General features: G+C 36.9%; 1 protein-coding gene across 3 annotated transcripts in view; it reads right to left on the reverse strand.

Moving 5' to 3' along the window:
- LMTK2 (lemur tyrosine kinase 2) overlaps positions 1-17,861 on the reverse strand; it is an 85,484-nt gene that overhangs the window by 39,887 nt on the left and 27,736 nt on the right. For all 3 annotated transcript variants that reach the window (XM_081298740.1, XM_081298741.1, XM_081298739.1), the window contains exons 3-6: positions 15,220-15,364; positions 8,809-8,882; positions 6,122-6,240; positions 1,274-1,361 (exon numbers count right to left, since the gene is read on the reverse strand). In XM_081298740.1, coding sequence (XP_081154866.1) covers positions 1,274-1,361; positions 6,122-6,240; positions 8,809-8,882; positions 15,220-15,364 — 426 coding nt within the window. The remainder of the gene's footprint in view (positions 1-1,273; positions 1,362-6,121; positions 6,241-8,808; positions 8,883-15,219; positions 15,365-17,861) is intronic.

The following is a 17,861-nucleotide window of genomic DNA, read 5'->3' on the forward strand; positions in this document are numbered from 1 at the left end:
GCACTCTTTCTACTGTAACTGCTGGAAATGCTATCTGAATTAATTGGAGATTTATTTTGGGGACTCCGAAGTTTCTGAGCACAGGCAAGAAGCTTAAATGTTCTGAAAACTGAGATGATACAAAAAAAATCAATTAAAACCTAGAAAATTCAATTAACATCTTCCACTGTTTTTGGAAAATAACAATTATGTGCTAAAAATAGGTTTGAGAGAAGATGAAATATCCTGCACAAGGGAAGAGCTGTTTATAGGAAACTTTCATGTAGAAATTGCTATTAAAATTATTCACAAAATGTACAAAACACCAATCAGTCCCCATGAGTAATACTATGTTAAAAGATAAAAAAATATATTTATTTATTTATTTTTTTTTTGTACTGGGGAGTGAATCCAGGGGCTCTCAACCACTGAGCCACATCCTCAGCCCTATTTTTGTTTTTTATTTAGACAGGGTCTCATTGAGTTGCTTAGCACCTCACTGTTGCTGAGGCTGGCTCTGAACTCTCAATCCTCCTGTCTCAGCCTCCTGAGCCGCTGGGATTACAGGTGTGGGCCACCGCACCTAGCTTTATCTAAATTTGTAAAACTGCTAATGTTATATACCTTCACTATTCTCAACAACTGACACAGATCATAGGTGTTTTATTGGTAAGGAATATTCTTGGGTTTCCTATGTAGAAAATTCAAATTTTACAAATGTCTTGTTGAAGTGAAGATCTCAAGCTCTGACTCAGCCAAATCCTTGATATACAACATTTTTCTTAAACTCCTTGAGCTTTATTTTAATCATAAGTAAAGATTGGACAAATATTCATATTTAACTCAAGGGTCTTTACTGAATATGATACTATAAGTAAACAGCACAGTGCTTGGAGTACAATGAAACACTCACCTAAGTGTAAGTTAATATCAAAGGTAATGAGTCAATACATCACAAAGTTCTTCAAATTTAGAACAGACATGAAAGCAGCCCCAAACCCCCCATTTTATATCTGTCAAAAACACCTGACTGCCAGGTATGGTGGTACATACCTATAATCACAGGGACTTGGGAGACTAGGTAGGAGGATGGTAAGTTCAAGGCCAGCCTCAGCAACTTGTCAAGATCCTGACTCAAAACCAAATGGGCTGGGGATAGAGTTCAGTAGAAAAGCACCCCTGGTTCCATCCCCAGAACCACAAAAGAAAGAAAAAGAAGGAGGGAAGGAAGGAAACAAACCCATGTGGATATAACCATTCAAACCTTCAACTGGAATCTCTACTAAAAACTTACCAAGTCGCAGAATTCAAACACCAGAAGATAGGGAATGGCTTCTACACACTGTCCAACACACTGAAGAATATTTGGATGTTGAAGAATACTAGTAAAAATAAAAGTCATGGTATTGTTCATCAGGAAGTATGCTTCAAAAACTAATAAATAGTACTAGTAATTCAAGTTTTGACATTTACGATGATTTAAATACAGCATGACAAAGTAAAAAGATCTCTTATATGTAACAGATGCAGATTATTACCTAATGATTAAATAATCCAAACCCAATCAAGTATTTTCTCAAATTAAAAAAGAACTCCTAACATACATTTTTCTTCAGTAATTTAAGTTCAGAGACAATATTCTGAGGCAGCATTTAAAACAAAGGCAGACAAATACACAAATTCAAAAAGCATTTCTATCTGAATATTAAATAACTCAAGTCTCTCCTTTGGCCATCTAGTTTATACACCATTTCTATAAATTTTCACAGTATATGCAAACTCTTTTGGGGAAATAATTTTTCCAAAAGAAAAATAAAGTTAAATAAATGACAGGTCAAAATAATTTTTTAAAAATACTCATTCTGAAATGATTATGAGTTTATAGGAAACTGCAAAGTCAGTGTAAGAGGTCTGGTGCCCCTCACCCAGTCTCTTGCACTGGGACATCTGACACAATACCTACAGCACAACAGCAAAACCAGGAAACTGCCTTGTGATGAAGCATCATGTGCACATAGCTCCACGCCAGGTCACATGTGCACATTCTTGTGACCACCACCTCAAAAGAGATGCAGAACTAGTCCATCAGCACAAAGATCTGCCCTACACATTCATTTTGTCCCCTAGCAACCATTTATCTGTCTTCCATTTCTATAATGTTCTCATTATAGAAATATAGGTCGAGGCTCCTTTATCCAAAATAACCGGGACCAGAGATGTTTCAAATTTCTTTGAAGTTTGGAATATCTGCATATACACAGTGAGACTTAAGTTTCAACAGAGCTTCATTTACGGTTCCACACTCACCACACACACCCTGCCACTGTCATATGGTTAGGTGTGGAACTTTCCATTGGCAGCATCATACTTGGTTGGCACTCTGTAAGTTTCAGATTTTGGAACATTTTGGATTTCTGATTAGGGATGTTCAGCATGTATTATGTAAATGGAATCATACAGTATGTGGCCTTTTGAGACTGATTTTCTCACTCAACATAATCCCCTTGGGATCATCCAAGCTGCAGCACACATCAGCAGTTCATTCCTTTCAATGGCTGAGCAGTATTACACGGTATGGATGTACCACCGTTTGTTTACCCATTCATCTACTGAAGGATATTGTCAATTTTCCAATTTTTTGCTAATACAAATAAAGGTGCTTTGAACTCTCACAGAAGGGTTGTTGGGCAGACATTAAGTTTTCATTTCTCTGGAATAAATGCCCATGTATAACTTACGGGTTATACGAGGTGATCGTTAATTTTATGTGTCAGTTTGGCCGGGCCATAGTGCCTAGATAATTTGGTCAAACATTATTCAGGACAGTTTCTGAGAAGGTGTTTTTGGATGAGATTATCATTTAAATCAGAGGACTCTCAGTAAAGCAGGTCCCTCCATAATGTGAGTGGGCCTCAGCCATTTAGCTGAAACCCTTGAAGAAAAAAGAATACCTTCTCCCATGGAAGAAGGAATTCTGCCAGCACACAGCTTTGAGACTTGAACCCTAGTATCAGCTTTTCCTGGGTCTCCAATCTGCTGGCCACACTGCAGATTCACAAATGCATGAATCAATTCCTAAAAATCAACCTCTCCATGTATATACCATTCCCCCATATCCACAGGCTATGCATTCACACACACAGCCAAGGGTTAAAATTATTTGGAGGAAAAAACTGCATCTGAAGATTACAGTCTTTTTTTTTTTTATTGCCATTAATACTAAACAAGACAGTACCACAACTGTGAACAGCATTTAATATTATATCATCTACAGATGATTCAAAATATACAGGAGGATATGCATACAGTATATTCAAATACTCTTCATTTTAGGTAAAGGACATGAGCATCCTCAGAATTTGGTACCCTTGGGGGTGGGGGCACTGGAACTGATCTCCTCAGATGCTGAGGACAACTGTATACACACCCCAGCAATGTATGAAGTCTAGTGTCCCCACATCTTCCCAGCATTTGGTTTTGTGACTACATTTTCACTTCAGCTTTTCTAAAGTGATATCTCATTGTGATATTAATTACTTCAGTAGCCAGTGATGCTGAATGTCTTCATGTGGTAACTTGCTATCCACATTACCTCTTTGGTAAAATGTCTCTCAAAGTCTTTTGATATTATTCTAATTGGATTGTTGTTATTTTTTTTTCTATTGAATTTTGTTTATTTATTTATTTTTTTGGTACCCGGGATTGAACTCAGGAGCACTCGACCACTGAGCCACATCACACTCCCAGCCCTATTTCGTATTTTATTTAGAGACAGGATCTCACTGAGTTGCTTAGCACCTCGCTTTTGCTGAGGCTGGCTTTGAACTCAAGATCCTCCTGTCTCAGCCTCCTGAGCCACTGGGCTTACAGGCGTGCACCACTGCGCTCTGCTCCTGTCATCCTTGTACCTGGGGCCATGCTACTCTTCTCTGAATCATTTCAATTTTTAGTATATATGCTGCTGAAGTGAGCATATAATAATCTTATATTTAACCTTATAATAAACATGTGTTTTAAAAATCTTACTGGGATTTTGATAGGAAATGCAATAACTTATATATCAGTTTGTGAAGAACTTCACTACATTGAGTCTTCCAATCCATTAACGTGGTCTGTTTCTCCGTTTATTTAGATCTTTGAATTCTTTCATCAGCTGTTTGTAGTTTTCAACACAGAAGTCCTACACATGTACCCAGGCATTTACTTTTGTGCAAGTGTGAATGTTATTTTGATATTATTATTATTATTGGTAATAGGGATTGAACACAGGGGCACTTTACCAATGAGCTACATCCCCAACCCTTTTTTTATTTTCATTTTAAGTCAGGGTCTTGCTAAATTGTTGAAGCTGGCCCTCAACTTGGGATCCTCCCAAGTAGCTGGGATTACAAGCGTGTACCACCACACCCGATTTTGGTTTTCCCATGTTCATTGCTAGTTTATAGAAACAAAATTGACTTTTAAAGCTGTTTTAACAGTGCATAGGATTAAACTCAGAGCCTGAAGCATGCTAGACAAGAACTCTCTCACTGACCTACAACCGAGTCCCCAAATGATTTTTTTATGTTGATCTTATATCCTGCAACTTAGTTCTGGGAGACCTTTGTTGTGCAGATTCCTTGGGATTTTCTACATAACTCATGTCATCTACAAATAATGACAGTTTTGTTTTTCCTTTCTGATCCATATGCCTTTATTTCCTTTTCGAGCTCTCCTGAGTTAGTTACAGTTTCTGGTACTATGATGAATAATAGCAGAAGGAGCAAATACCCACGTGTTGTCCTGAACAAGGGAGTAAAAAGCATTCAGTCTTTCACCATTAATCATGATTCCAGATGTAGCAATTTTTATAGGACTCTTTATCAAGTTGAGGAAGTTTGGCTATAATTTTATTCATTCTGTTGTTCCTTCTTCCTTGTGTTTTGAGAGTTCTTTTTTAATTATTTCTTTTCTGTTGAGAAAAATTTCTTTTGCTTTCTTTTAGGGTAAGTTTGTTGCTAAAAATCTTTTAGCTTTCCTTTGTTTGACAATGGGCTGATATTCTCTTCATTCCTAACACATATTTTCTCTGGACAGATAATTTCACAGTTCTTTCTTTCAGTACTTGAAAAATGCCACCCTGTTTCCTTCTGCCCTCCAGGATTTCCAAGGAGGTCTGTGTCATTCAAACTGCTTTTCCTCTCTCAGTAAAGTGCAACTTCTCTCTCCTACTTTCAAGAGCTTCTGTCTTTAGTTTTTAAAAAGTTTGTGTTTATCCTGTTTGGAACTTGCTCTTGAATCTATAGATTTTGTCTTTTCCAAATCTGGGGAATTTTGAGCTATTATTTCTTTGAATACCTTTTCAGCCCCATCTCTTTTCATTCTGGGACATCTATGATATGAATGTTAATTTTTTTTTTTGTTATAGTTCTCCATGTCCCTGAGGCTTGATTTTTTTTGAAGTCTATTTTCTTTCTGTTGTCCAAATTGGGCAATGCTTATTATGTTCAACTTCACTGATTCTTTCCTCTGTCCTCCCTATTCTGCTACTGAGATCATTCACTGAGTTTTAAATTTCAGCTATATTTTTCAGTTCTATAATTTCCACTGAGGTCTCCTTTATGTCTTCATTTCTTTGCTGAGACTCTAACTTTTTTGTTTCTATAATGATTGTAATGATTGCTTTAAAGTCCTTGCCAGATAATTCTTGCTACTCTATCACCTCAGTGTTGGTGTCTCTGCCTTCTCTTATTCAAGTTGAGTTTCCTTGGTTCTTAGAATGAATAAATGATTTTCAACTGAAATGTAGACAACTGAGGTTTTGTGAGACTCTGATGTCTTAGAGTCTTATTTAAACATGCATGCATGCAGAAACCTCAAAGCAGTTTTAAACACTTGATTTTGGGTGGGTTGGGGTAGAGCTCAGGGGGTACTGGGGATTGAATCCAGGGCACACTACCACTGGGCTACACCCCCAGCCCTTTTTATTATGTTTTGAGACATCGTCTCACTAAGTTGCTGAGGCTGGTCTTCAACTCGTGATGCTCCTGCCCCAGCCCCCTGAGTATCTGGGATTACAGGAGTGTGCCACTGTGCCTGGCTAAACACTTGATTTCCAAAAGACCACAGACTGTTTACAGAACAAATGTTAAGCCTTACTTACTAGTAAGGTTCTCCGTTTTTCAAAAAAACATCTTGTTCCTTTGGGCTTGCACTTGCTTTTAACTCCTTCACTATTACTCTTGCCACACTGGTACCTGTGTAAATCTCTCCAAGAAGAACCTAAAACCAAAGAACAAGTTTGTTTTTTTTTTTGTTATTTTCATCAAAATGGTAAGAAAGAATACCTCATTTACCATGAAATGGAAAACGAGAAAATAAATTAAGCAACGACTAGATGGCCTTCTACTACTTTACATACCATCTCACAAAAGCTTAGAAAACTCAAAGAATTTTTCTTCAATAAAAGGGCCAATTTAGGGGCTGGGGTTGTAGCTCAGTTAGTAGCGTGTTTGCCTTGCACGTGTGAGGCCCTGGGTTTGATCCTCAGCACCACATAAAAACTAATAAATAAAATAAAGGTATTGTGTAAAAAAAGCGGGGGAGCAATTTAAACTATTCATTAGAAATTTACAACATTCACATATTTTACACATATTTCTTTTCTGTATATTTAAAAATTCGTTTGTATTTTTATGAAAACAAACCATGACATTACAGAAGAGCAATTTATAAGTTCAAATCAAACATAACTCAAATCATTTCTCAAAACACTTTCAACTAGATTGTTATTTAGCCTGCTGCAAACATGAGGAAGTTAACTGACAGCCAGCCAACGTACAATCACTGCACTGAAACTTAAAAAATCCACGGTATTCTAATAATACCAGGCCCTTCTCTTGTACCAAAGCTTCAATGGAAACACACATAAAAAACACTCCACTGAAATTATCAGAATACAAGGTAAGAATGAGCTACTTCATATAAGAACTAGCTATAAGAGAAATATTAAATATAACACAAGTCAGTGCAGAGGCATTAAAAAAATCCATATTTTGCCATTTTAAAACGAAGGAGTAAAGGTTTTTATTATTTCTAAAAAATGACCAAAACTAAATGACTTCCTTTAAAAGAGTTTTTAATCTTTATAAAATATATTAATTTTAATGTCCTGGAAACAGTAATATCTTGAACAGAGCTCAATGTGTTTATCAGGAATATAAGGGCAGAAAAGTGATGACAACGGGAAATTCTGATAATTAAATAAGTCATATTCTTTGTTTTAAATAGTTATTGTGGGATGGGGTTGTGGCTCAATGGAGGCACAACCTTGCACATGTGAGGCACTGGGTTTGATCCTCAGCAGCACATAAAAATAAATAAAGGTATTGTGTCCATCTACATCTAAAAAAATATTTTAAAAAATAGTTAATGAATGTATAAGCAGCATATCATACAATATCAATTTCAACTACTCCATTCAAAATAGCCTCAAAAAATATAAAATACTAGGGAATCAATCTAACAAAAGAGGTGAAAGACGTCTACAATGAAAACTACAGAACACTAAAGAAGGAAATAGAAGAACTTATAATGGAACATCTCCCTGCTCTTGGATAGGCAGAGTTAATATTGTCAAAATGGCCATACTACCAAAACTGTTGAACAGATTTAATGCAATTCCTATTAAAACCCCAATGACATTCTTCATAGAACTAGCAATTTTTGAAATTAATTTGGAAAAATAAGAGACCAAGAACAGCCAAAGCAATCCTTAGCAAAAAAAAAAAAAAAAAAAAAGAAAGAAATGAAATGAAGCAGGAAACATCATAATACCAGACCTTAAACTACACTATAGAGCAATAGTAACAAACACAGCATAGTATTGGCACCAAAATAGACATGTAGACCAATGGTACAGAAGACACAGACTGACCCACATGAATATAGTTACCTCATACTAGATAAAGGTTCCAAAAACATATAGTGGAGATATATAAAAGATAGCCTCTTCAACAAATGGTGCAGGGAAAACTGGAAATCCATATGTGGCAAAACGAAATTAAACCTTTATCTCTCACCATGCAGAAAACTCAACTCAAAGTGGATCAAGGACCTAGGAATTCAACCAGATACCCTGCGTCTAATAGAAGAAAAAGTAGGCCCAAATCTTCATCATATTGGATTAGGCTCCAACTTCCTTAATAAGACTCTTAAAGCACAAGAAATGAAATCAAGAATCAATAAATGGGAAAGATTTAAACTAAAGAGCTTCTTCTCAGCAAAGGAAACAATCATTGAGGTGAAGAGAGAGCCTACAGTATGGGAGCAAATTTTTAGCACATGCACATCAGAGAGAACACTAATCTCCAGGATATATAAAGAACTCAAAAGACTTAATACCAAAAAAACCCAAACAACCCAATCAATAAATGGGCTAAGGAACTGAACAGATACTTCTCAGAATAAATAAACTGATCAACAAATATATGAAAAAGTGCTCAACATCTTTAGTAATTAGAGAAATACAAATGAAAACAGATACTCTAAGATTTCATCTCACCCCAGTCAGAATGGCAGCTACCAAGAGAGCACTCTCTTGTTTTTAAGTTTCCCAGTTTATGGAATTTTTATAGCAGTCTGAATGTTGGACAATCTTCTGGAAAGAGTTACATACCCAGGAATGCTGCAGGTTGCATTCCTATGCAATTTCACTAAGCAACCTCTATTCACACTACAGTGTCTATGGAGAATGTGGAATGTCACATGATATAATTCATAATTAACTTTAAATTCTAAACTGTATAATCAGGAGGGGGAAAAAAAAATCAAAGTGAAAAAACACTGTACCTTTCCAAACCAGCCATTTCCAATTTCCTGTATGTAGTTTAGGCTGTGGCGGGCAACTTGAGACTTCAAACCTTCTGTAGAGAAAAGAACATTCAAAATATGAATATCTAACTAAAAATAAGTATTAAATACATAACCTATAAAGTACAAATTTTAACACAGATTTAATGCTTGTGCTACTGAGGATAGGAAGGATAGTAGAATGAAACAGATATTATTACCTTATATATATATATGACCGCATGACCGATGTGATTCTACAACATGTACAATCAGAAAAATGAGAAATTATACCTCATTTATCAAAGAGCATAAGTGCATTTACTACCATGTATAATTAATTAAAACAAATTTAAAAATTATTTTAAAAGGTAGAAATAAATATATAAAACACCTCTTTAAAACTAATAAAGCTGGGCACAGTGGCACATGCCTGTAATCCCAGTGACTTGGGAGGCTGAGGCAGGAGGATCACAAGTTCAAAGCCAGCCTTAGCAATTTAACAAGTCCCTAATCAACTTAGCAAGACCCTATCTCAAAATAAAAATATAAAAAAGGGCTGAGGATGAGGCTCAGTGATTAAGCATCCCTAAGTTCAATCCCTGGTACCAAAAATAAATAAATAAGTAAAAACAAACCAATAAAACCAAAACAGTTTTAACTCTTAACACGGACACTATTTTTGAATTAGTACTCTGTCTGATTCTAAAATACCCAGCTCTGTTTTATGACCCAATAACTCTAGTGTGGAAACACTGTCAAAAGGACCATTATAGACTTAATGAAAGTCCAGAAGAATGAGAAAAGGAGAAAAAATAATTGAAGACAATGGTAGAAAATGCCCCAAATCTACTAAAGGATATGAATATACATATCCAAGAAGCTCTATCAACTCTAAGTAACATTAAACTCAAAGAAATCCACATCAAGACTTATTAAATCAAACTCTATCCAGAGATGAAGAACTCTGTAAGTGGCAAGAGAGAAACCACTCACCATGAGCACAGAATCTTCAATGAGATGAACAGTTACTCATCAGAAACTATGGAAGCCAGAGGGCAGTGTCGGTGGCTCACAGATAAAGAGCTGAAAGAAAAGATCTGCAAACCAAGAATTGCATGTTTGGCAAAACTATCTTTCAAAAATGAAGAAGAGGGCTGGGTTTGTGGCTCAGCCGTAGAGCGCTCACCTAGCACGTGAGAGACCCTGAGTTCGATCCTCAGCACTACATAAAAACAAAGGTATTGTGCCCAACTACAACTAAAAATAAATAAATATTTTAAAAAAAAGAAGAGGAGGAGCCAGTAGCAGTGGCACGTGCCTGCAATACATGCCTTATGAGGCCGAGACAGGAGGATCACAAGTGTAAGGCCAGCCTCAGCAACTTAGAAAGATCTTGTCTCCAAAAAAGGTCATGGGCTGGGAATGGGAATGGAGCTCTGAGGTAGAGTGATCCTGCGTTCAATCCCCAGTTCAGAAAGAAAAAGAAAGGTATTCTCAGATAAATGTTTAGGAGTTTGCTGCCCATATACCTGACCTAGAACAAATGTTTAAAAGGCTCCTTTAAAAAGAAATAAAGATCTTCAGTAAACCTAAGTAGGTAAATACACAAGCTAATGTTATCGTACTATTGATATACTGTTCTTCTTTTTATTTCCTACATGATTTAAAATACAAATGCTTTAAAAAATAGAAGTAGGCACAAAATGTATAAATGTATAATTTGTGACAATGTAAAGGGAAGGAAAGTGCTGTACGAAAATAGGGGTTCTGTATGCTATTGAAGCTGATTATCAATTTAAACTCCATTGTTACAAATTTAGAATGCGAACCGTAATCTTAATCATATTCACTAAGAAAATATCTAAAAAATATAGTCAAAAGGGAATGAGAAAGGAATCAATGTGGTATACCAAAATAATAATTCCCATTAAATTTCAATGGCCTATTCTGTAGAAATGGAAAAGATAATTCTAAAATTCCTATGGAATCCAAAATAACAGAAAAAATCTTGAAAGAGGAAAACAAAATTGGAGGACTCAAACTTCTCCATTTCAAAATTTACTACAAAATAGAAGCTACAGTAATCAAAGCCATGTTATAATGGCATAAGGGCAGGCATATCAATTAATGGAATATAATTAAGAGCCTAGAATAAATCCAAACAAATAAGATAAATTGATTTTCCAAAAGTGTGCCAAGAAAATTCAATGGAGAAAGGACAGTGTTTTCAAACACTGTTATTGGGATAACTGGATATTCACGTGTACAAGAATTAAGCTAGACCCTACACCATATATAAAAATTAAGTCAAAATGGATTAAAGATTTAGGAGCTAAAACTATTGAAGATAAAGAGGAAAATTGTCATGACCTTGGATTTGACAATGATTTCTTAAATATGACATCAAAAGCACAGCATCAAAAGAAAAAAAGTGGATAATTTGTATTTCATCAAAATTAAAAACTTTTATTCATGAAAGGACATTACCTAGAGAGAGAGAAAAGAGAACCTATAGGCATTGAGAAAAATATGTGCAGATCGTATGTTATTATGAAGCTATCATAGTTAAGACACTGGTACTGAGACAAAGGAATAGACTGATTAAGTAAAAAGAGAGCAGAAGGCCTAAAATAGAGCCACACATGTAAGCAGAGAGGAAAGTCAGGACCAGCAAGTGAATGAAGTTGGGAGGAAAAAAAACAGTAATCCACAAGGAAAACTTGCTTCCCCATACTCAAAAATCAACTCAAGACAAGTTATAGGCTTAATGCCAAAGTAAAACCTTAAAATATTATCTCTTTTTTAAGACACTGAGTCCAAGACTATTAAATTTTGGCTTGTAAAAAAGATTGCTAAGCCAACTTAATATCAGTTCATCAATATATAATTTTTTTGTGTATGTATGTGATTGATTTTTCTTTTTTAGAGTAACCTTTTGGTTTCCTTTCCTGTGAACTTTTTTGTGGTTACCATGAGGATTACAGTTATCCTAAATTCATAACAATCTAGTTTGAAGGGATACCAACTTAGCTTCAAAAGCTACAGCATAAACCACTGACACCCAGCTGGCAGGAACAGAAACTGGTGCAACTCCTGTGGAGGGTAAGTTGGCAAGAGCCATCAAAACAGAACACATACATTATTTGACCCAGTTCTAAAAAACGTATTCTACAAATGCACAGCACAACAACCTAGGTACCAGCTTTGTTTTTAATAGGAAAAGACTAGAAACAATCCAAATATGCTAAGATTATATAATTCAAATAGTATAATATATAGGCAAGAATAAATATGTTATCTTTATTGATATGGAAGTATCTCTAAGAATAACTGGTAAATGGAAAAAAAAGCACAATACCAAGCAATATATCTACCATGGCAACTTTGAGTAAAAGAGGGAACTTCCTATACATGTGAGGGATGGACAGTGTATGGAAATCTCTGGGCCTTCTTCTCCATTTTGCTGTGAACCTAAAACTGCTGTACAAAAATAAAATCTTCTAAAAAATTAAAACAAATTTTAAAATGGAGGGGAGGGGTTTTCATCTGGAAACCCTAGAAAGATACCTAAGAAACCAAGAGGAGCAGTTGTTACCTGGGGAAGGCAGGGGTGGGAAATGAGGTTTCACTGAAATATGAGAGGGTGACTTTTCATCACTCATACCTTTCTATGCTTTGATTTGATTTTTGAATTGTGAACATATTATCTGTTCAAAACACACATTTTAAAAAGAGAAAAAGGAAACAACGGATAGAACTTGCTTGTGAATATGTGGCACAGCTTTTTTTTTTTTTTTTACATATAATCATAAATATCTTTCATAGTTAAATACAGCTTATCTTCAGCCTTTAACAGGGACATGAAATACTTCACTATTTGCCTATGCTGTAATTTAGCAAGTTACAGATTGCTATTTAAACATTTTCCATTTTGTATTGCCAAACAATGCTGCAATAAATCCCTTTGCACACCTTTGTATACTTAATTCATTCCTAAAGACAAATCATTAAAAGTTAAAGTGCTGGATCAAGAGCAAACACATTTTACATCTGTGTGTGTGTGGTGCTGGGGACTGATGCCAACTGCCAGATGCCCCTCTGGGGGGGGGGGTTTCTCCCCACTTTACAGCTCCACTAACAGCAAGTGGAAGAGACTTCCCGTTTACACACACACACACACACACACACACACACTCCCAATCGTGACCTATTGCCACTTCTTTTCCTCATCTTACTTGAAGTTTGCATTTCTTCAATTACTAGTAAAGCTCTTTTGTCTTTTGGCCATTTGAATTTCTTCCCTTGAGTTTCTTCTTTCATGTCCTTATCTTTTTTCACATTACTCTTTTTCTTATACTCGTGAGAACTTTTTTTTTGCTTTTTTTTGTAATACTGATGATTGAACCCAGGGGCGCTCTTCCACTGAGCAACATTACCCATCTTATTTTACTTTTATTTTGAGACAGAGCCTTGCTGTGTTGCTGAGGCTGGCCTTGAACTTTTGATCTTCCTGCCTCAGCCTCCTGAGTCACCAGGGTTACAGGCCTGTGCCACCACACATGACCTCTGAACTATTAATATGTTACAATTTTTCATCCTTTTTGTAGTTTACAAATATTTTTGCTACTATGTTAAATAGGTTACACTCTTTTTTCCATACAGAATATTTAATTTTATGAATCAGATCTGGCTATTTTTTTTATGGCTTCCAGATTTACTGCTATACTTGGAAAGCCTCTTATATCCCAAAATGATAAAAATACTCTGAAAGTATTCTAAATAGAGAAACTTACAATGATTTCTTCCTATTAAGGGGGATTTTAGAGTGGAGGAATTCAGCAGAACAGAAAGGGGCATATATATCCGACAAGAGGACGGTGGCCCAGCTCAGGCCCAGCTCACGCCACGTCAGTCTGTGGTGTGGTGAAGGTAAACCAAAGCCAGAACACCTCTGGGAGGTTTTTCTTTCTGGTCCAAGGAGAGAGAGGGTCCTTTCCTTCCTCACTGCAAAACTACAAAGGTATGAACACGGAGCGGCCAGCAGTCATTCTCCCTACTGAAGAGAGATGCCATCTGAGAGATTGAACTGACATATAAGAAAATGAGAAAGGGAAGAGAAAATGAGCAGTTTGACTGTAAAATGCCCATGGAGCTCAAGGTCCTGGTTCCAGCTATCTTCAAGATCGGCTTCACCCCTACACCTTCTACGGTCTGGGTCTCTTTTCTACTGATGATGATCTGAGTTAGGATTCAACTAACTGAAATTAATTGAGGGTTAAATTATAGTCCTATAAAAGCCCCAGTCTCTCAGGGCTTTCTTTACACATGAAGAAAAGAAAATTATCAAATAAACTACAATAAAGCATTCCAGTTTAAAAATGAGTATACTTAAGTTATCAAGAATATGTTGGACTCCTTTCAAACTAAACTATTTTTTGTTGTGGTAAGAGTATTATTTACAGAAGTTAAAGCTAAGTACTATGTGTCATTTTTAAATATTGCAACACACACAAATATTAAAAATACCTTACTTTACAAATACCTTATATGAACTATACTGGTATATTATACTTTAACCTTACTTTTTCTTTTTGAGTCATGCATGCTGACAAAGTATAATCAACTTGGGTTTGTACTGCCCTAAAACACAACCTACAGTGCATGTGGTACCACAAATGGCAAGTTTGGCACCTATAAAACCTTAAACAGCCTTCTTTTAGCAGTCTTGGAAAACCTGACTTCTTAAACCCTCTACCTGCTACACAAATAGCAATAGTGTCCTTTAATGCATTCAAGAGATCAACTAACATCTAATCAAACTCTATCTTAAGAAGTGAATAAAAAGCCCATCTGATTAACAGAACTGTATATGCTCCCCTCCTTAGAGCAGAATGTTCTAGTAGAAGACAGGAATGTCCACAGTCTGTAGAGAAACCAGCCTACTGAAAGACAGCTGAGGAGCTCAACCCCAGTATGTAATTTCAGTGCATCTGGGAGACAAGTTTTATTCTTTTATCAGACCCAGGGTCCATAAAGGAAACAAGTTTTGTGTATTTTTTTTTGGGGGGGGGGGGCGTGCTACAGATTGAACCCAGGGGTGCTTAACCATTAAGACACATCCCCAGCCCATATATATTTTATTTAGAGAGGTTCTCACTGGGTTGCTTAGGTCCTTGCTAAGCTACTGAGGCTGGCTTTGAACTCACAATCTTCTTGCCTCAGCCTGGAAGCAACAGCTTTTGCTGGAATGAAATAAGCCCGAGCACCAGAACAGTGGGGAGCAGAAGGAAGAGAAACACACAGGCAGAGGAGGAGGTGGGCTGCCCAATATTGCACGATAGCAGCAAGGCTCCTATTGGCACTGCTCAGAAACAATTCGTGGAAATCTAACATTAGGTAAGGTCTTACCCACAGAAGGCTGGAACTGTGATGGAGCTGGAAGTGAAATATTTGGTACTGAAAGTGTGAAGACCTCTGCTGGGGACTGGACAGAAGGGGTGTCTTCTGCTGGTGGTGTGAAATCTATCTCATCATCAAAATTATCTTCAAATTCCTAAAATCAGAAGGAACCAGTATTAAAAACCATTGACTAACATTTAAGATATGACTCTTGCTTCAATTTACTTGTAATATGCTGTGAAAACTCCCCCAGTTCTTATTTACCTCAAGTGAAAAGCATATGCAATTATGCTCTCCAACTCCAAAAAGCAAAATAAATAAAATTTGAAAATAAATCACACATATTTTATGTAACTTTTAAAATTGCTAGTTTGAAGTTAAATGCAAAATTTTCTAAAATGGCCATGGAACTTAACATGGAAATAATCTCCCAAGATCAAAAGTTTGCTTATAAATTATTAGAGTTTAGACAATTCTTCTAAAGTTATCGTTCACTTTCACAAATATATTTGCATACTGAATCAAAACAAATTAATTTTATTTTTAATATTGTATGCATTTTTAATTACACTGTGATTTCTATTAAAATAAAGACAGTTAAACAACCAGAAAAGATAGTTTTAAGTAAGTCCCATTTCTCCGAGAAAGTAATGATGGAAAAAACTGCTACACTGGGCAGAAAAACCAGAGCACATGAATCACAAAGACCAGTATGACACTGTGCGGCACCTAAGTGCGCCTAGCTTACAAGAGAACCCAGTACTCCAAAGACAATGACTTGAAAATTGAGGAGGTCCCAATCAGGCTGTGGGAACCTTTTAAATGGCTCTATAGGGCAGAAATTCTCCCCATCCTCCTATCCTCATTCCTGTGAACCGAGCACACCTTGGGATCCAGGTTAATTTAACACAGAGAAGACTGTCAAGTGGTTCACTGATTCAGATAATTACAAAGTACCCCCTTCCTCAGGCACCACACTGAAGCTGAGAAGAGATCAGTGGACAAGACCCCTTTTCATTTTTCTGCCAACATCCTTTTCTTCTTCTACCACCTTCCTTTAGCCCCCATTCAATACAAGGAAGAAACAAAAAATTACAATGGTAGATTTCCCAGGCATTTATGTTTTCACATACATGTGAGAAGACTGTATTCTCATATATGTCATCTATGTGCTTGAATGCATTAAAGGACATTATGGTTATTTATATGGGAGGAGGGAGCAGGAAAAATGTGATACTCAAGTTCAATATGTGAGGACATATCTGAATAAAGAGATTGTTCAGTTTTTCTTTTGGACATTCCTAAAGGGTTTTTCATTAAAAGGACTTTGTCCATCACGCTTTATCTTAAAAATAATGCCACTCAAAATGTGGCAGCAACATGACATAACCAGTAAATATACCAGTAGATGATTCTAAAAATTCAGAGAGGTGATACAGTATAATAGTAATTGAAAAAAATGACATAAGCCTGGGTAATGGGTATCTCTTACAGTTATGCCAGTGGCTGTCTGGATGAACTTAGGCAAATCACTTTTCCAGACTATAGCTTCCTGGTGTGTAAAGGGACTTCTCTGGGACCATTCAGTTCTAAAATTGCAGAGCCCTATATCCAAAGGAAACAGATGGCAATATTCTTTTGTTTGGACAGCATGCCTTTATTTTATTTGTTTACTTTTGTTTTTGGTGCTAAGGATCAAAGCCGGTGCCTAATGCATGCTAGGCAAGCGCTCTGCTGCTGAGCCCCAGCCCCAGCCCAGCAATATTCTTATTTAGTCACATAGGCCCCAGAGCACTGTGGCCCCTGCATCAGAATCACCCCAGCTTGCTGGATAGCAATAAAGAGTCCCAGCCTTGAGGGAGCATCACAATAAACTCCTTCATTCAATACTGACATTCAAAACAGGCAAGAATTGCTGAGGCAAGAATAAGATATCACGAAATGTAAGACCTGACTTCACTATCGGCAACACTGATCAGACTTCATCTTTGTCCCGAAATGGCCAGGTTTCTGTGCAAAGTCCCCCAGCAAAATTGACCATGAGGGGACACAGATTCTCTATCCACAAATGTGCCCCCTACTGGGATGTCATTAAGTCCCCACAGAAATGTCGACAGTGATGTGATAGCCAGGGCTGGTGTTGTGAATAAAGCCTCACAGGCCCAGGCAGGCCAACTTTTCCACAGACAGTGGCCCATGCTGGGTGAGTCTCCTGCAGCCTTCCCTTGCTCTTGGCCTTCTGTGCGTAATGGAGTGTTGGGTCCAGAGACAGCGTACCTTCCTAAGTCTTTAGAGCTGCCGGCAGACTCCAGAATAAAGACCACACAATAAAACAATTAGGAGGCTATAGAAATCAGGTCTCATGCCCATTGAAAAGGTTTGGGTGAGAAGAAAACTTTTGTTTTCCAATTTGAACCAGTGGCCTTCAGGACAGTGCAGTCAGAGGGCAACACATTGAGGTACGTTTTCTCTGGGTGCATGCACTCCCTATTTACTTTCCCCATGTACTCCTTTTTAACTAATATTTTTGGAATACTAATACACGCTAGCAGGCATGCAGCAAGCTCTAAAGCAGGAGTTCCCAGATTGTTTTCTGGTAGATCCCATCCATCTGCTGCTACATCAGCCCCTCTCTGTCATTCCTCTCTGGG

This window comes from Spermophilus citellus (assembly GCF_964194105.1).
Source record: "Spermophilus citellus genome assembly, chromosome: 6".
NCBI classification, from domain to species: domain Eukaryota; kingdom Metazoa; phylum Chordata; class Mammalia; order Rodentia; family Sciuridae; genus Spermophilus; species Spermophilus citellus.